The following is a 20,495-nucleotide window of genomic DNA, read 5'->3' as shown; positions in this document are numbered from 1 at the left end:
AGCAGCTTCCGAAGAAGCTATCTCCTCTGTGTTAGCGGTGGAGAGGGAAGGCAAGCAGGTCACCATACATTTTGTTAGTAGGGCCCTACAAGGACCAGAAGTCAATTACCCAGCCTTAGAGAAGCTGGTCCTCGCCTTGGTATACAATGTTAGACGGCTACGGAGGTATTTTTCAATCCCACAAGGTGGATGTTCTGACTAGTTACCCGATAAGACAAGTGTTGCTAAGGTCGGAAAAGTCCGAGCGCCTGACCAAATGGGCGAACATGATATCCATTACCACCCCGGACTAGCATCAAGTCCCAGCCCTCATAGACTTCCTTGTTGAAATCCCAGATACCATTAAGGGAGTTCCGACAACAATCTCTGTCGACCCACTAGAGCCTGAAGCCGGCAAAGAACTCTAGAAGCTATACACCGATGACGCAGCAAGTAAGGAAGTCTTAGACGCAGGCCTGATCCTCCAAAGCCCCAACGGTGAAAAGATCACTTACCCGTTACGATTCGACTTCCAAGTATCTAACAACAAGTCAGAGTACGAGGCACTCCTAGCAGGTCTGAGGCTGGCCAAAGAGGTTGGGGGAAAATATCTAGCAGCTCTCAGAGATTCATTACTTATCACAAATCAGATAAATGGAACATACGAGGCTAAAGACTCAAGGATGCAGAAATACCTAGATGCATTCTGTAGCCTAATCAACACATTTAAAAGTTTTTCGATAAAACAAATCTCGCGGGGAAAGAACGCAAGGGCAGATGCTCTCAACAAGCTAGCCTCCAGTTATTATGATTACATAACAAAGAAAGTGTTAGTTGAAGTACTCCCGGAGAGAAGTATTGATAACCAAAGGGTCAATACCATATCGACTACTCCAGAATGGACCAAACCCTACGTCGATACTTGCACTATGGCGTGCTCCCGGATGAAAAGTCAAGATTAGGGCGTCACAATTTGCAATCAGAGACAACCAATTGTACCGAAAAGGGTATTTAAGCCCATGGCTAAAGTGTATCTCTAAAACAGAGGGGCAGACATTCCTGGAAGAAAGTCATTCTAGAGATGCGGCGACACATGAAAGCGCTCGAGCTCTCACAGGCAAAATACTCCGCCTAGGGGTATATTGGCCAGACATATACAACGACGCCGCAACCCTAACCAAGAAATGCAAAGAATGCCATGCCTTCGCTCTTTTCCAAAATCAATTGGCCATGCCATTGACTAGCATTACCAGGCCCTGGCCTTTCCATTAATGGGGAATCGACATAGTGGGACCTTTCCCACCAGGGCCAGGGGGTGTGAAATTTTTGTTGGTAGCTATGGATTATTTCACTAAATAGATAGAAGCAAAACTGCTGGCCACCGCCACTAGCAAGCAAATGATAAAGTTCATGACCAAGAATATCTTGACCCATTTGGCACCCCAGAATCCTCCTAAGTGATAACAACACGCGGTTTGAAGGAAGTCCCTTCAAAGAGTGGTAGGAAGACAAGATAATCCACCGCCGATTCACATCAGTGGTGCACCCTTAGGCCAACGGACAAACTAAGATATCAAACAAAACCATAGTCAATGGTTTGAAGAAAAGGTTACTCAGATCAAAATCTGCCTGGGTGAATGAGCTCCCGACAGTACTATGGTCATATCGTACCGCAACAAGGTCAAGCACGGGAGAAACACCATTTAGTCTAACCTATGGGACGGAAGCAGTCCTCCCATTGGAAATAGTGGTCGGCTCCCTGCGAACAGAGAGTTTCAAGGAAGTAGCCAACAAAGAAGGGCGACGCCAGGACCTGGGCATGCTCGATGAAAAACGTGAGGCAGCACAGATGCGCCAAGCATTATACAAATCACGAACTGAGAACTATTACAACCACCAAGTCTGGGTCAAGAACTCTAAGGTTGGAGAATGGGTGCTAAGAAAGAACAAGTCCAGTCATGCTGAACTACTAGGGAAATTCAGTGTCACTTGGGAAGGACCATAAAAAATTGTGGAAGCCCATAAGAATGGTGCTTATGTCCTAGAAGCTCAGGACGGGCGTGCCATTCCAAGAACTTGGAATGCGCAGAGCCTGCGTCATTTTTATTCTTAAAACGAGTGTTAAAGATAGATTCAATCCTAGCTAGGGAATTTTGTATTAGTTTTGAGATATAAATGTAATCAACAAAAATTACTTTACCATCTTCAGTCTTATAATACTCCAACATTAAAACTAGAAAAAAGAGAGAAAGCAATTCAGAGGCTTCTTATTTTCAAGCTTGAAAAGCAAAACAAAGAGGCTGTGTACATTTACCGTGTGACAACAAGGACTGATCATCCAATGTCGCACGAGCGAAATTGTTACAAGGAGGCAGCTAGGGGGTTTGTATAAAAAAATGCTCATAACCTGTAACAACGTAATTTTTAAAACAAAATTTTCATTTTTCAACAACCATATTCATATGAAATATTCTCAAAAGTATCCATCAATAGTTATCAAATCATATCGTATCCCAAGATCACCAAAAATCAAATCCTCTATCTCTAGTGTGTACGAGTCACGCAGGCGCCTTCCCACGGTCCTCGCTAGTACCTGAAACACATAAAACAACAACTGTAAGCATAAATTCTTAGTGAGTTCCCAAAAATACCACTTACAAACATACGCCTTTCCAGGCCATACTCCACACGACCTTTCGGTCCATGTGTCTCAGGGGACTTCCGTCCCAACCTGGTAAACCTTCCGGTCCTACCCGTGTTGACCTTCCGGTCCATAACTCCCTGACCTTCCGGTCCACATCATAATGCCTTCCGGCCCATATTAAACATAACATACATATCGCATACATAGCGCATACGAAACAGACAACTCATAGCATGTAACGCATATATTTCATAGCATACCAGACCTTCCGGTCACACATAGGTACCCTTCCAGGTACAGTATAGTGAGAAGACTCACCTTGTATGATGTCTAGAATCTCACGTGCTCGGTATCTCTGAATCTCGAAACGACGACCTAGCCTTGCCTAATCACAAAAAATAATCATTCCATTTATTAACGGCTTTCCGGGCTATGCTACACCCTTTTCCCACTATCCCACAGAAGGGTAAAAGACCATTTCACCCCTCCCTGACTCAAAAGTCCACATGTTGACCAAAACCCTAAAAGTCAACAAAAAGTCAACAGCAAGCAGTACGCGGGGCGTACCAGCTCTTGTACAAGGGGCGTACCCTTGCACTCCAGAAACGGGGGACGCGACCCACTACGCGGCGCGTACTGGGATTACGCCCGGCGTACATCCCAGTTTTCTACTTCCCCATTTTAATGTCTTAAATGGTTAAGCATATACATATGCATATGAATAAGTATATACATATGAATATGCATAAGAATAAGTTTATGCACAAGACAATTAAATCCATTTAAGTATGCTTATGTATATTCATATACATATGTATAAGAATAAGTATATGACATATGCATATCAATAAGCATATGCCTATGCATAAGAATAAGTATATGCATAAGGCAAGTAAATATATATATATATATATATATATATATATATGTGTGTGTGTGTGTGTGTGATTATGAATAAGTATATACATATGCATAAGAATAAATACATGACATATATATTGATGTGCATATGAATAATCATACGCATATGTATAAGAATATGTATATGCATAAGGCAAGTAATACATATAAATAAGTATATGTATAAGAATAACTATATGCATAAGGAAATTAAATAATGCTATTGAAGTCTACCACGAATTTAAGCACAAAAAAAATTAATAAGAACACTAAATGTCGTTCATGTTGTAGCCTTTTTCACACAATAAACATACTTAAATAATGGAAAACTTGTAACATCCCAAAATTCAAGGTAAAATTTTCATTTTTCAAAAACAACCAAAAACCATAAATTTTACAAAACATAGTTTCAAAAGTGTCAAAATCACAAATCAAAGTATCCTAAAATCAAATCTCATAAAATCTGAAGGATATGCACGATTAAGCCTTCACCTTGCCCGGATTATCTAAAGTACATGAAACATAAAACTTAAAATGTAAGCCAAAGCTTAGTGAGCTCCCCTAAATACCACACACAACCACACAAATATACAAAAATGCACGATGGGTCCACAGTTTATTGACTGGATTACCCTGGCCCACAACCTCCTAGTTGGATTTCCATTTTGGCCCACAATCTCTCGATTAGATTGCCACTGGCCCAAAATCTCCTGATTGGTTTTTCACTCTATCCCATACCATCCCATTTGAATTGTCATCGGGTTTGTTGGTCGACAGCATAAAGCAGTACAACCTCAACCCAACCCATACTATGTTGGCATATGTAACAGATTAACATATAACCAGCAAACAGATAATCATACAGATCTAGCAGATCATTACATCATAACAACATCCTATATACCAGGATACATAACCGAATGGGTTGGAATTGGTGCCTTCGACCCATGAGTATAGTGAGGAGACTCACCTCACAGTCTGAAAAGATAGTAGAAAATAGTGTTGCTCCAAATGCCAACTCTATAGGTCACCTATACAACAAACAGTAACCTAAACTCAAACTACATCTCAGAATACCTAAAATGCCCCTAGGTCAAACCCCAGTTCAAAGGTCAAAGTCAAAAAGTCAAAAGTGAAGGAAAGTCAAATTACGTTGAGTACGCCCTGCGTACTCGGCTACGACGCCGGGTGTAGTTGAAATCTAAGCAAACGTCAGGGCTTCAGCCCAGTACGCATAGCGTACCATTTGGTACGCCCGACGTACTCCATCTGGATCCCTTTCCTCTCATTTAGTTCTTATTTCTTAAAGATCTGTCACCCAATTTCAAATATAGACCCAAAACATCATTCTAAGTCATAAAGTTTCCACCTTTATGACTTTCCATGGCTAGAAAAGGTCCAAAAGCTAAAACCCTAACTTATTATTCCATTAAGACATCAAAACTCTTGCATGGAAGGAATAGAAGAACCAAGATCACATTTTTATGGTTCTTAACACCTAAAAACGTTTGAAAGGACGACTATTCTGGTTAGAGTAATCCATACTCATGAACACCAAGCTTATGGGACCAAAAATGAACATAAACTCAAGGTTATCAAGATCTAGTCAATCAACTCATCAAGTTTCAGACTTTACACCTCCAAATGATGCTTAAGGGTGAAAAACTTCTGGATCCAAGATGCCTTGAGCTTCCAAGATGATTTCCCTCCCTTCTTCTTCCTTCAAGAACACCAAAAAATGCACTCTCAAACTCAAAAAGGCTCACACAAAGGATTAGGGTTTGCAAGGTACGATTTGGGAGATGGAGGTTGATGAGGGAGAAGGCATTGAGAAGTTAATGATGTTTAAATATGGTCCAAACCCTAAAAATTAGGGTTTGTCCCTCAATCCACGTACGCTTGGGTACGAGCAAAGACATGCGAGTCCCACTAAGGGGCTTTGGTGACCAATTTTGCAATAAAACTTCATACCAAGGGTAGAAATGGAAAATACTTGAACAATGAGTGTTACAAAACTAGCTTTAATATTTTTAATTTCCACAATTCTAGAAGTGGTTTGATGATGTAATGGGTTATGGGTAGAAATGCAAACCATAAGCATCTACTTCTAAGTATCTAATGAAATTGAGATGGTTCACTTTGGACATAGTATGAGTAAAGTGTTTGGACTATTTGTGAAATACCTTAAACACCCTTCAATAAACACAAAATGAATCTGAATGTTAATGGAAAATGTCATTAGTTTTGTAACGGGATGCAGTTCATCATGAATGATATTGCTGAAAGGATTTGATAAAGATGGTTTTGTGTGGTTAGTGGTATTATTGAATAATTTTTACAACAATGTGCACCTTTTTTATAGATTAATCATGTCCACTGTAATGCGTATTATTTAGGTACACAAATTATGGAAGCCGAAATGCAAAGGATTTATCTGAGAATGCTAATGCATCACTTCTATTCTATCAGGATGGATTAAATAACCAAGTCAACCTTTGAACTTTTTTCTAGTGCCACATCTGTGAACATGTTATATGATTTTATGGTCACTCTTCAAAAGATAACTACATACTAACCAATTTAAGGCATGTTTCTTTTTCTCTTTAATATGGATGAATGATGATTAAAAAATATTTAAAAGAAAATGACAACTTTGTTTTGCAGGTGCGAATAGAAGGTTCTGCGCAGAAGGTTTCTAAAGAAGAATCTGAACATTACTTTCATAGTCACCCTAGATGAAGTCAGGTTGGTGCAATAGCTAGCAAACATGTTTTGCATCTTCTTATTTTCTTATTTTCTTTTTTAATTTTTACTTATTACACTCATTTACAGTTTGTTTTTTTTTTCTCAGAGCACTGTTAAATACAGGACACGATTTTCTCCATCAAGAGTATAAATATTTGGAAGCAAAGTTCTCTGATAGGTTGACGATTTATATATCAGAATTTTAAGTGTTGTAAGATTCATTTTTATGCTTTATTGATGAAAATTTTGTTCTTTTTTTTCTCATATATTTGATCTCAAAACCAAACATTGGGGTGGATACCAGAGAACATCATAATGGGTGAATGAGTTTAAAACACCGATCTGGTCCATCGTGTGATTCATGCATCATATCATTATCCCACACAGTTGATGAGGATGATATAACCTAATAACTATAAACCAAAAGGCATACCTCATTCGTATAAAACCATATTTTTTACTACGCATTTAATTTTAAAAGACCATTTGAAAAAATATATGCATCAATCCAATGTATATGTAGAGTGAAGCAATTACATGACCTAATACCTATAAATCAAAAGGCATGCCTCATTCGTATAAATCCATATTTTTACTGTGCATTTAGTTTTAAAAAACCACGTGAAAAAAATATGCATCAATCTAATGTGTATGTAGAGTGAAGCAATGCCATTCACTCTAAGCAACCCAATGCATATTCAGAGTGAAGCAATAACATTGGCTATAAGCTTAGCGTTAAGTTTAGTGTTCCAATTGAATCATGATGCATTATTAATCTCATAGTATAACTACAATTACATATAACAAGCTCTATTTTTTGTTTTTTGTTTTAAGTAAACTTTAAAAAAAATCTTATGCATTTGATTGATGCACTATTTTTTCCTATTTGTTTCACACAAACATGATTGAACTTTTAAAACTTTGTTTTTTCATTAATTGACATTGAGTAAATATATTATCTATCAATTGATTGAGAAAAGTGACTTACAGAGAAAGCGAGAGGAGTCAGAACTAGAGAATGATGTTTTAATCAGAGCAATGAGATGAGAGATGGCGTCGACAACTACTGATTTAGGGGATGAAGCTACAAACTTTCGAATCAGTTGAGCGGTGGTTGACGGATCACCGATTGGTGCAGAAATTCAATATAATCGGAAGATAAATTAAATATGAGAGTTGTTATTGAGTTCGTTACTTCGTTCTCATAATTTTAGTTTGCTGCTGAACTTATATATATATATATATATATATATATATATATATATATATATATATATCATACTATACTATATTTATAAATGAGATATTTTTTCTAACACCATAATCATTTGAAATTTCCATGTCTTTTCATATTTCTTTATAATAATGATTACATAATATCTATTTAAACCTACATAACTCTTTACTAGCACCTAATTAACGACTACAACTCAATAGTTTTTTAACTTTTGATACTTAATGGTTCTTATGACACTCATTGATTAAAATTGATATATATATATATATATATATATATATATATATATATATATATATATATATATATATAGTTTACAATGATAGATTTTTATTAGTATGGTTTAAAGAGTTGTGTGAGTGGTTGAGAGATAGATTATGAACTTTAAACAAAAAGATTGTCGGTGGAGAGCATAAGTAATAAGAAAGGGGAAGATGACAATGAGAAGGAAAATGGATGTTTATGGTAAGAAAAATTGTTTCTTTTATTATTTAAATTTATAGTGTATAATTATGATTTTGGTTGGAATGCAAAAGATTATATATGAAGATGCTCTAATCCTTGCATATCCTTGCCTGTAGATTCAAATAAGCAACACTACTTCACAACCATCCAAAACAAGGATGGATACAACTAGGGTGGTTCATGCTTCTTGATTTTAAAATTTTGGTGATTAAATTAATTTTAAAGTTTTGCATTTTTCTTTTCATGAAAGTTATAATTCTGTGCGACGCCCAAAAAGAAGTTATGCAACTAACCGTCTAAAGTCTAAATACAATGGTCAATGTCGTGTAAATTATAATGGAGTTTGCAAGATGATGCAGGTTAATTTTCTTTCCACTTCAAATTGTATAACTAGGCTTTTAAAAAAGATTCATTGGACGTAATTTCTAAGATGATGTAATGGAGTGCATGTCGACATTTAATTTTATAGGTTTTCATGTTGTGTTGAATGTTCAGAATCGCTTACATGTAAATGGTCATATAGATAACAATTATGTAGTTGACAAAGCTTATTAAAGTTGGTTTTACTATATTCCATAAAAATGGTAAATTAAAGTTGTTGATATATCATTGCATGCTATTGTTTGATTATAAATCATTTAATCATTCATGATTTTTTAAAGGAAACATTTAATAATAGGTAATTAAAAGTGAGATAAGATTTAGCAATTGCAATTTGCATCTCTAATTTTATGTTATGCTAATAAAAATCACAATGACCACGAGACTCTCACAAAATACAAATTATTTAATTGTTTTATAACTTATTTTTTTAACATATGAGGGCTAAAACTAATTTTGGGTCTTATAATTATTATTATTCTGGTTAAAATCTATTACAGAATATTTTGACATCAATTAATTATAAACATCTTACTAAAACTCATTTAATTGTTTTAATTTTTTCTTTAATTTGCTGTATTTACGTTATCAATAATTTATATGGTTAATTATTATTTCATATGTTGTAATAGCAATCAATTTATTCAATAATAAAAAACTAGATCCCTAATTTCAGAATATTTAGGAGAGGTTTTGAAATATCAAAAATCGGTATAACATGTTTCAGAATCGGTTCCAATATTCTAGGGTCATAGGTTCCAATTTTGATAGACCTATGTATAAAAAATAACAAAAAACCATAGATAATTTCAATATATTTTAACCATGTATTTGTTTACTGTGCAACGCGCGGGAATATGCCTAGTGTGTGTGTATATATATATATATATATATATATATATATATATATATATATATATATATATATATATATAGAGAGAGAGAGAGAGAGAGTTAGATTATTTTGTTATAACTATCTATTATATGCATGTAAGATTGATTCTAGATTAATCATTTTAGTTATTTTTAGAAAGTAATTAATGCATATTGCATTTTAAAGATATAATGGGCATTAATTAAACCTTCAACATTTAATATGTATTAATTACTTTCTTAAAATAACTAAAATGATTATTTTAGAATCAATCTTACAAGCACACAATAGATAGTAGAAACATTTTGAACTTAACTATCTCTCTCTCTCTCTCTCTCTCTCTCTATATATATATATATATATATATATATATATATATATATATATATATATATATATATATATATATATTGAAATTAAAATGATTGTGGATGAGTTTGCCACTACTTTTGGGATTTGGATGGGTATAGGTGTCCATATCTTCGAAATTATGTTAAATTATCAAACACAATAGTGATTTGTGGAGTGTGGACTATGGGAAATATTTTAGAATCAAATTTACCTTTGGTTGTCGCTTATTGGGCCTTATTTGCTTTTCTTATGTTTCCCATCAATCACAATTCACACGAAAAGTTAAAAGTTTGTCAAAATTTGGAAGTGGCGTACATGGATCTGTAAAATCGAATATGAAATTTTCTTTTATAACAATACTTATAGGTGTACTAAAGTTGGATTCGATCCTATCTTAATCACATATAAATCAAGTGTATATCTGATTTTCATTAATTATATAAATGTTTATTTGAGTTGTTTAGCAGGCCTTTTCTTTTCACTCCTTTGATATCAATTATGCATTATGCTTTATATAGATGCGATATTAACATACAGTTATGCCAAACATAATAACGTGTCTTCCTTGTAAGATTTGGGTGTTGCCCATTACCGAGATGTGCTACTAGAAAATCGAACTCAAGCCTTCTTGGCTACAAATTTTGCCCCTAATTAAGAGGCTTTGTTATATGGAATATTTAGGTTGAAAACTTGAAATGATTCAATATAAATGAGACTGAAGAATAAAAAAATGGTTTTATATTATAGGCAATTTTTGGTTGCAAAAGAAACTTGATGATCATGTTGAAGGGTAATAAATAAACTGGTTAAAGAGTGGACCAACCCATGTTCTTTGGAGTGCGAATGTCAAAGGGTCACAGTCAATGGTGCCCAATACAGCTCAACCAACAAAGGCATCGTTAGCAAATAAGTTAGGAGTGTAACACATTTTCATATAAGAAATTAATTTAGGTGCTTAAATGAAATCCCAACAAAAATTGAGAAATACAGTCAAATCCCAAAAATTGTCTCATTGACAGGTTTTTTATATGTTATCTACTGCTGAGCAATTTAGAGGTTACTTTATGCCATGTTTTTTTTATATATAAAAAATTGGTAAAGTAAGAATTTATATAAATAATCTAATATATAGATCATGTTTGCTACATAGAATCCATTTCAACTTGGTGGGCCCATCTGGGTTCACATTTTGTATTTTACTACACACTCATGCACGTCCTTTTCATTGTCATGCATGAGATTGGAATATATGTTATTATACAGTCAGCAGTGATTAGTAATAATTGATTAATGTGTTAGTTATCCAGTCACTTGTTCAAGACTTTCATAATTATAAAAAATTTGGATGTTGTTAAAAAACAGCCGCCTCCCATCATATGTATTGAAAAGGATATATAATGCTAAATGCTCTTAATTTCTTTTCTTTATATGTTTATTTTAATAATAAAACAATTACACGAGATAAAATTCAAGAAAAAAAAATAATAGATATGCAAAATAGATGGTTTAAATAAGTTGGATGGATGTTTAGATCAAAACGAGTAAAGTCATCTATGGGCTCGAATGGACTGACGACCGGAAGCCTTTTTTAAAAAATAATATACTGGCTGTCTAATCTACTATAAATCATATTATTATTCCAGATGTGATTTGAACCTTCAATCATTTGGACTGAGAGACACTATATTAGCACCAGATACCACTGAGCTAAATTTAACTATTACTAGGAATATATTTTTCGGTTTTATCCAAATTTAAACTTACATATTTGTTTGAAATATCAAAATTGTAGCTTATCCATGAATTAGAATGTGTAGGGTGAGCGTGAAGATGAGATGGGTCCTTCATCATCCATAGGGGAACCTTAGTTTTATGTGGGGTTCCTAAAATCACTTGCCTTATCTTCCAATTTTTATTTTTAGCATTGTTTCCTTTTCAAGTTTCAATGTTTATCAAATATCAGATATTCGACATTGTTCCAACATAACGTATATGATATAATAACGTGCTTTTATGTCTATCTCATATTCCATATATTAAATTATCTGATAAATGGGTTGCTCTAGAATGAATATGAGACAATAACGTCCCTTTTATGTCCATCTCATATCTCATGTATGTTACATTCATGTTTCCTTTTCTTAGAGATGCTAAAATAGACGGGTCTAATATTGTAGGATAAAAAATCAAAACTGATATTTTTTGTTTGACACGAAATATTAATCCATCCACGTAAGCTCCATTCATTATCCATAACTCTATTATTATTAAAATTATTAAAATTGTTAAAGTCTTAAAGAGAGTATAAGATCCCATACTCAATCATGCAAGTTGCAACCACTAAACTAAAGAATCAAATTGCATTTAAGATCGTGGGTACGAAGTTGATTATTTAAACTCGTTACGTATAAGAAGCTGATCATCAAGTCAATAAATAGAATAATAAATTTAACCAGGCGAAAACATATAAAATGGATCAGCGTGTTGTGCGAGTTGAAAAGCATCAAATCTTTTAAATATGTACAACTTCTTTAATGGTTATATTCGAAAAATTAAATTATTATTATTATTATTATTATTATTATTATTATTACTATTACTATTACAAATAATTTTTATAGACAGTATTTAACGCATTTGGTTGTTTACAAAAGGATAAAGACCAATTAAGACAAAATTTATCATGACTTCAAAATATCAATATACAAATTTTATTAGCTCAACATGTTACCAAGTTTTCTTTTTACAATTTTGGCCTTACACTTATCTTTTGTCAAAAATTTGATCTAAACTTTTTTTAAAATTTTTTTGACTTAACTTGTTTTTACAACTCTGTTTTCACAAAAATTAGTTTTTTTCATAAATTTACTAAACATTTTTCCCATTATTCTTTACAAATCAATGTTTTTTATAATGTCCTCTTACAAATTCGTTTTTATAAAACATGTTTTAATTCATAAGAGCAAATTGCAAGAATTCGTAAGAGAACATTGTAAAAAAAATGAAAAAAAAATCATAAGAGGACATTGTGAAAATGAATCTTAAAAAAAACATTAATTTGTAAGAGATTGATAAAAAAAATTATCAAAAAATAAAACTAATTTTATAAAAACATAAAAAGTACATCACAAGGACCAAACCAAATTAGTAATTTTGTGGTAATGGTACCAACACCAGCCATGGTACTGGTTTTCGGTACTAGAACCGAACCAGAGGGGCAAATATGTCAATTTGACTATGCAGGGGCAAATACGTCCAGTTTCATTTACTGTAATGATAACCACAGTCCATAATGGCAACAGACTTTCAATACCCAATCCAAAATAGCAATGTACTTCTGACTCAGAAGTACATTGCTATTTTGGAGTGGGTATTAAAAGTACCAGGCCATGTATGTGGCAAAACATGCTTTGAGATTTATTTTCGTAAATGTGAAATTACCTTACTACCCCTAACTTAAATCAGGCTGTGTAGGTTGCAAAACACATAAGAATCTGACCAATATTTTTTTTATAAGAGCAGATAGTCAGATACACCCAATTGAAGAGGTGTTGGTTTATCCAGAGAATTAGATATGCATGCAAAAGGCAAACTTGTAGTGAATACAAACTCTATAACTTGTACCAAAAATACCAATCAAAAGTCAAAACACATGGAACTACATATTTTCATTACTAATCACAAAACCTCTTCAAAAATTCTTATACCAAAGTTGTTCGTATACAATTATACCGATCTTCTGAGACTAAAAGCTTACACGATCAAAAACGGAAGCAGAGATTGATGATCGCTCCTCTACATCCACGTCATCAAACATGTCTACTCACTACTTAACATCATTTGCCTAAATCAATATTTTCAGTAACGCTTGCTTCTTCTAGAATCATCTGTGAGGAAACACCGGTTGAAAATCCTAGCTTTTGCATGATCTCTTCTAGGCGTTTGACTTTTGTAAGGTATAGATAACCAATCTACAAAAGCAAGTGTATAATGATCAGAGACAAATTAAGACTTAAACAGTGAGTGAAATCTCATGTATATAGGAAATTAAGAAGATAAGTGACCAGTGTTTCCAAAGACGATGCTCTGTTGTAAACAGCTACACCAGCACGTTTTTTAGTCCGTGTTTTGGATGAAGAAATATTTTTTCCCCACCTAAGAACATCCCTGTCAGATACAAATAAAAAAATCTTTTCAATTCCATGTGAATAATGATAATCTTAATTCAACAAATTTCATTTTGTCATGGATAAACCATGCAAATGATGTATGATATTATTTCTCAAGAGTTGAAAGAATTCGGGGATTAATTAAATTTCTATTATCTTGGTAACCGTGCACGAGGCAAGGAAGAAAGGCCAACTTCCTGCAGTAATCTCTATTCAAATGGTGGTTCCATTTTCAGTTTCTTATAATACGAGTATGTGATTGTAGATGATGAGTATGTGATTTTGGGAGTTGCCAATATCAATCAAAGATCCATGGCTGGTTCAAGAGACGAAGAAATAGCTATAGGGGTTTATCAGATGCTATGAAGTGAAACTTGGTTCCGAGAATGCAGGAGGAAAGAAGCCGATGTCTCAGATGCTATGGAGTGAAGATGATGACATTATGATCTTAAAATTAAAACGTAGCAAAATGGGGAAGTTGCATCCCCTTGTCCAATTCCCATGAGAAGAAAATGTACGAGTTATCAGAGAAGTTATGGGGTAGAAATAGTAACAAAAGTTCAGCTACTATTTGTTTAAGCGCCAAGAAAGTCAACCCTATGCTGAAAGAGAACCCTAATTTTGGGAAAACCAAGGTGAAAGTGAAAGGGGTACATGTGGAAAAAGTGGAATATCATTCTCTAGCCATAGTTTAAAAAATCAGGTGAGGAGTGAGCCTCGAGGCAAGGCGGTGGAAAAACGTACTTGAGGCAGGCGCCTCAGCTAAACGAGGCATCCCGAGACATACTTGTTATAAAACAATGAAAAAGAAGAGAAATGTAAAACTTTTGTCGAATTTTCTACCTTTTTACCTACATAAAACAAAAAAGTAATTTTTTGACCTAAATAACCTAATTGACGTAACTTTGTTCAATATTTGCTTTGTTAATATATTTTTAAAATTTGTTTTCTAGTTAATTATGACTTTTTATGTATCTTTATTATATTTTTATTAGTTATATAATATTTAAATTTTAGTTTTTATACTGCCGATTGCGTACTTTTAAACCTTTAGCCGCTATTACATGTGAGTTGAAATGGTTGCACAATCTACTCCAAACTCCAAGAGATTCTTGTGCCACTCTTCGGTCATCAACATTACACACTGCTTATGAGCACACAAAACATATAGAGGTAGACTGTCACTTTGTTCGTAACAAGATGCGTTGTCAGTGGTTCATTCTTCTATCCTTTGTTCCAAGAACTCACCCGCTAGCCGATATCCTTATGAAGGCACTTGATAAGCATCCTTTTGGTACATTACTTGTCAAGTTGGGCATTTCGAAGCTCCATCAACCAACTAGTGTAATCATTCCTTGGTTCCTTTGTAATCATTCCTTTTCTAATTCAATCATTCCATTACAAGCAATTCCATTCCATTCTATCCTTAATTCCATTCTATGCTAAATCACACCTACAGTAGTATCTTCTTGTGTATCTTTTCTCTTAGTTGTCTCTGGTAGGAAAGTCTTGTATGTATGTAACTACCCTACTTTATATGATGTTTAAATAAAAACTACCTACTTTATAGAAGTAACGTAAGACTGAAGATCAATACAAGCTATACTTAAACTTCAAAGTATTACCCTTGTATATATCAATATATGTATATGTTGACTTAATGATAAAGACAAAGATTCTTCCTATTTCATTGCCCAAAACTTTACAGCAAATACAACTCTTGATTTCCATGACTGATTTTACTTTTGTTACATGGGAAAGAAAGAACTAGATGGGATGGGACAGGATCAGAATAGAGAAGCTTTCTCGGGATGTTTTCAATGATGAGAATGAGGAGGGCATTCACGTCTTTTGCACAAACAAGAGACCTAGAGCAAGTCCCTGTCCCACCTTGTTGCACATTTTTTAGGTGGACAAAAAACTGCAACTTTTGCCAATGAGTTCCGGTCCATCTCAGGGTCTAATTCAGAAAATTTTCTATCTGTTTGTATAGCAAGGAAGACAGTTTCACTTCATAAAATAAATGCCCTCTATCAAAAAGTTTTATTTTATGATTTGCTCTATTCTCTATATGCAGAACTTTGAACCTCACAATGGTGACTCAACACAGTGCATAATCAACAAAGCATGGTAAGACTGACCTTTCTTCTTCTGATAGAACTTTATCTTTCATTAGTTTGTGGAGCATTGCATCCTGATATGCATCAAACATAAATTTCGATAATTTGTGTAAAATATAGAACTCAATCTGAAAAATATGTTATAAAACTACAGGATGAATGGTTTTGTATCATACTTGGGCTTCACAGCGTACAACAGCCATAACACGATCATTATATTCTTCAATACTCAGCGGTGGAAATAAAAAATGTCTGCGTGCATATAGCTGTATGAAAACGCAAAAAAAAGGTAAGGGTTTTATGGAGTTAGTTTGTGGAAAATAGTAAGCTATATATGCGTTTTTTCTTGTTACTTTATGGCCTTGAGACTATCTGTAAGTTATATATATGGGTGTTTCCGTGTAAGATAGATGCTAATGGACACATAAAATCATCATTTGCAATTTATGCACGAGCTTGCAACATGATTTAACACAAACCTCGTATATGCAATCTCCAATGTATGCTAGCGAGGCAGCATTGTACGTCGAGCGAGGTTTTTCCACTTTTGGTGCACTCGGCATCCATGTGTCGTAGCCCAGATACGTTTCTTCCAAGCGCGCTGTTGAAATTCACAGTTTAAATCAAAACAAATGCATGCAACGGGTAAAATTAAGAATCTCCCTCACTCGCAAGATAAAAAAATTGTTCACTAATTTGTAACAGAGAGGATACAACTCTGCTGAATACAAGCACACCAAGTGTTTGACAAAATTCCGCACTGAAAAGCATATAACAAAATTATACCTTGACTTGGGCTTGGAGATTTGCGACTAAGAAGCGCTGAAACAGATATCAAATTACGATCTGTCGAGGTAGATTTTAGGTTTTGCTCTATGCTTAAATTGGCGGGGGTAAGACTGTTAGGATTTTTGGGGTAAGTACGGTGGGGATTGTAAGGAAGTCTATCATGCGTATCCCATGAAGCTTTAACCTTCATTGGAAACGCATGGAGAGCGGTAGCAGCAGCAGCCATGGAATTGGCTCCGAGTCTATTGGGGATGGTGGTTTTGCGCTTTTGCCTCCCGTGTTTCACCCTTACTGATAAGGGACATGATGCATTTAAATCTTTTAGCAATAAAATTTAAAATTTAAAAAAAAAAAAAAAAAAAAAAAAAAAAAAAAAAAAAAAAAAAAGTTCTGGCAAAAGATGTTTGACAAAGTCTTTTTTGGAAAAGTAAAAAAAATAAAAGATGTTTGACAAAGTCTTTTTTGGAAAAGTAAAAAAAATAAAAGATGTTTGGCAAAACTAGTTTTAAAAGCTATTTTTGGAGTTTTTATAAAAGGAAAATGAATTTTTCGGGAAAGTCAGGAAATCTGACTTTTTGTAACTTTTCCAAAAAGGACTTTTGGGTTGTAAAAAACAAAGTCAAACACCCCCTTTGTTGAAAAAGTTCATGAGGTCGAAAATGACGCTTATATATAACTTAATATTGCAGTCATGTCTGATTCGGGTAAAAAAACATCACCACAATTAGGTTAATCAAATATGGTTTTAAGAACATGTGCCAATGAGATGATTACACTAGTTACTAATGAGGAAATGCCGAATGTAACGTCCGTAGATCAGGGCTAGTCAATTTAGAGACGTTAAGCGTCAAAAATGATTTTTTGATGGAAGATTATTTTGAAAGAATAATCTTAACTAAGTTGTAGTATATGTTACAAGGATTCCGTACATATAAAGAACGCCGAAATCCGAGTTATAACGAAGAAGTTATGACCTGTCGAAGTTTCGCGACAGAACCGGCACGGCACAGCGCGACGTAAAAAGTGAATTTACGTTAGAGCAATATTTAGCCTTAGCAATCTAAATTGAAGTCGTAGAATACGTTAAACCATGAGCGTGCATAAAAAGAACGCCCAAATCTGACTTCGTATGAGGAAGTTATGATTTTTCGAAGTTTCGACTTAGCGGTATGCACCCCGAATGCTCGATTTGAGACCGAGCGGTTTTTAGCCGAAACAATCTAAATGAGAATTGAAGATCTCATTAATTATAGTAAAACGATAAAAAGATAAGCGAAAACGAACGTCGGATGAAGAAGTTATGATTTTATAACGGAGTTTTCCTGTCCCGGCCTATTAAAAATAAATAATAAAAATAAAGTCAAAATTAGCCGACGGAGTCTAAACGAAAGTTGTAGAGCGTAGTCTCACCTACGCGGGGATATAAAGAACGTCGAAAACGGAGTTTGTATGAGGAAGATATGAATTTTTGAAGTTTATTAAATATTTTAGATATTTAATTTAAATATATATTGGCCGATATTATCCATGGGGGGAGTCAGCGACCTTATCGTCGTTACGCCCCGCGTAACTAGGATTTACGCCCTGCGTAAATCGACCTTCCAGCCCCTATAAAAGGGTGTCGAGGGCAGCCGAGTAGTTTGCTCATTTCTTCCCTTTTTCTCGCGTTTTTGCATCATTTTTCGTGCAAGAATTATCCCGAAGCCCTGGTATCATTCCCGAGCCCCGAAGCAAGTCTCGAGGCCCCGAAGATCCCGAGAAGTGCGGTTCCCGAGCCGAAGCTCTGCCCGCAAGAAGTCCGGTTTTTGTGGAGATCTTCCAGATCTACCGAAGAATACTACTTCTGCAAGTCGTAGTGTTGTCCGATCATCTTCTGATCAAGTGAGTGTATAGTCACTTTCATCTTACACATAGATATGAAGTATTTTATAAAATACGTGCTATGTGTATATATAAAGTTGTTTATATGTGTGAGTGTATACTACCTTTCACAAACACGATAATAATACAAGTATGGTTTGAGTGTATTAAGTATATTGTTGTGTATACGTGTGAGTGTGTAGTTACTTTCTTCTAACACATAAATATTAAGTATTTTCTATAAAATACGTGCTATGTGTATAATATAAAGTTGTTTATATGTGTGGGTGTATAGTCCCTTTCATAAACACGGGTATAATACAAGTATTGTTTGAATGTATTAAGTATATGTTTGGGAGAGTGTGTGGTTACTCTCTTCTAACACATAAATATGAAGTATTTGTTATAAAATACGTGTTATGTGTTTATATATTGTTGTTTATTTGAGATGAGTATGGAATGAATGTTTTATATAGTTTTTAAATGAGTTAAACTGTATATGTATTTTATATCTACAAATATGTTGGGTAGAACATGGGTAGATGAGATAGTTGGTATGTGATAAAATGATGAGGTATGAAAGATGATTAAGAATGATATTGGTAGATGCACCAATTAAAGAATGTCATAAAACTAGCAGATGCGCTTGAGAATAATATCGGTAGATGCACCAAGTAGTGAATGTCGTGATCTTGGCAGATGCGTCAAATAGAGATTGTCATAATAATAGCAGATGCGCTTATAGGGTAATCTTGGCAGATGCACTTATAAGATAATGTCGGCAGATGCGCCTAAAAGAGAATGTCATAAACCTGGCAGTCGCGCCTCATAGTGTATGACGTAATCCTGGCAGAGGCGCTTAAAGGATGATGTTGGTAGATGCGCCTTATGTAGTAATAGATTTTGTGCTAATTCCTTAGGTCAATCCTAGGAATGGATGAATGACGGCTAGTTGAATGTAAAATCCTAAGAAATAAAGAAGATAATGAGGATGGGTAATTAGGTTGATTGTTTGATGGTTGAATATAATAATTATATTATTGTGGGTTGAAAACCCTATATGCTCACCAAGCTCCCAAGCCTGACCCACTCAGTTTTCTTTGTATTACAGGTATCGATACGAAGATATATTTCACGGAGAGATTAAAGGAGATGTAAAATCTTTAGTGTAAATAATGTAAGTTCTGTTTATGCTTATGTGTCTGTATCGGAACATGACATCCCGAGATTTTCTTATATAATAAAAATACATTTCTTTACAGAAATGTTTTGATAAATCTTTATCATATTTTGTGAACAAATTCCGCAACTGTTTTCTTTAAAAGATTACTCTGATTTTAAAAACCAAGCATAAACAAATCGGTCTTTTCTGGTCGTGAAATTGGGGATGTCACACCGAAATGTTTTAGATTTTGGATGACAAAGCGTCCAGATTTGATGGATTTTCAACATAAGGAGGTACATGATCTTAAACTCCCTAATAAGTAAAACATCCACATTTATGGATTTACATATAAAATGCAACTAAGGATAAGATCAGACTTACCATTTCCAAAACATAGTTTATATCCTTCAACTTGAAACCACAACACACTATTGTATTGTTGGAATGAGCATTGTATGGATGACTAGTAGGGTCTTCATTCCAAAACATGAATTCATAAATAGGGTTACACAAGCTGGAGAATGAGGCATCTCTCTTAATTTGTCCATAGAGTGTACATTGTCTTTGATGGCCAATATGATCAGGTAATAATCTTGATTCCAATGATATTTAAGAGAATATAGCTAGATACGAAAACACACACGAAAATATAGTTACACTCTCGTGAGTATACGGCTAAATACATGCAATTATTATCAAAGACTCATGATAATAAACATCCTAATGAGAGTCTTTGTTATTCACCTTGATGAGTGTCCTATTAATAACACTTCAAATTTAGTCAGGAAAATGGTAATGCTTGCTTATAAAACTACA

General features: G+C 34.2%; 1 protein-coding gene across 1 annotated transcript; it reads right to left on the bottom strand.

Annotated features, from left to right (window-relative positions):
* Positions 1 to 13,217: 13,217 nt before the first annotated feature.
* Positions 13,218 to 16,950, bottom strand: LOC145054485 (uncharacterized). The gene is made up of 6 exons (XM_079002692.1): positions 16,652 to 16,950; positions 16,345 to 16,466; positions 16,042 to 16,131; positions 15,887 to 15,939; positions 13,641 to 13,743; positions 13,218 to 13,547 (listed from the first exon to the last, which is right to left on the bottom strand). The coding sequence occupies exons 1-6, from the start codon at positions 16,878 to 16,880 to the stop codon at positions 13,413 to 13,415; spliced, it is 732 nt and encodes a 243-aa protein (XP_078858818.1). The 5' UTR covers positions 16,881 to 16,950; the 3' UTR covers positions 13,218 to 13,412.
* Positions 16,951 to 20,495: the final 3,545 nt, after the last annotated feature.

This window comes from Lactuca serriola, chromosome 5 (assembly GCF_051521515.1).
Source record: "Lactuca serriola cultivar US96UC23 chromosome 5, Lser_US96UC23_V15, whole genome shotgun sequence".
NCBI classification, from domain to species: Eukaryota; Viridiplantae; Streptophyta; class Magnoliopsida; order Asterales; family Asteraceae; genus Lactuca; species Lactuca serriola.
The sequence above is the reverse complement of the archived record's forward strand: the minus strand, read 5'-3'. Positions and strand labels throughout refer to the sequence as shown.

What these genes read in the sequence shown, in the direction of transcription:
- LOC145054485 (XM_079002692.1), bottom strand. Translation starts at nt 16,880, where the DNA reads ATGGCTGCTGCTGCTACCGCTCTCCATGCGTTTCCAATGAAGGTTAAA. An exon ending in ATCTCCAAGCCCAAGTCAAG is followed by an intron (nt 16,467 to 16,651) that starts GTATAATTTTGT and finishes GAATTTCAACAG; the next exon opens with CGCGCTTGGAAGAAACGTAT. An exon ending in TTGGAGATTGCATATACGAG is followed by an intron (nt 16,132 to 16,344) that starts GTTTGTGTTAAA and finishes GTTTTCATACAG; the next exon opens with CTATATGCACGCAGACATTT.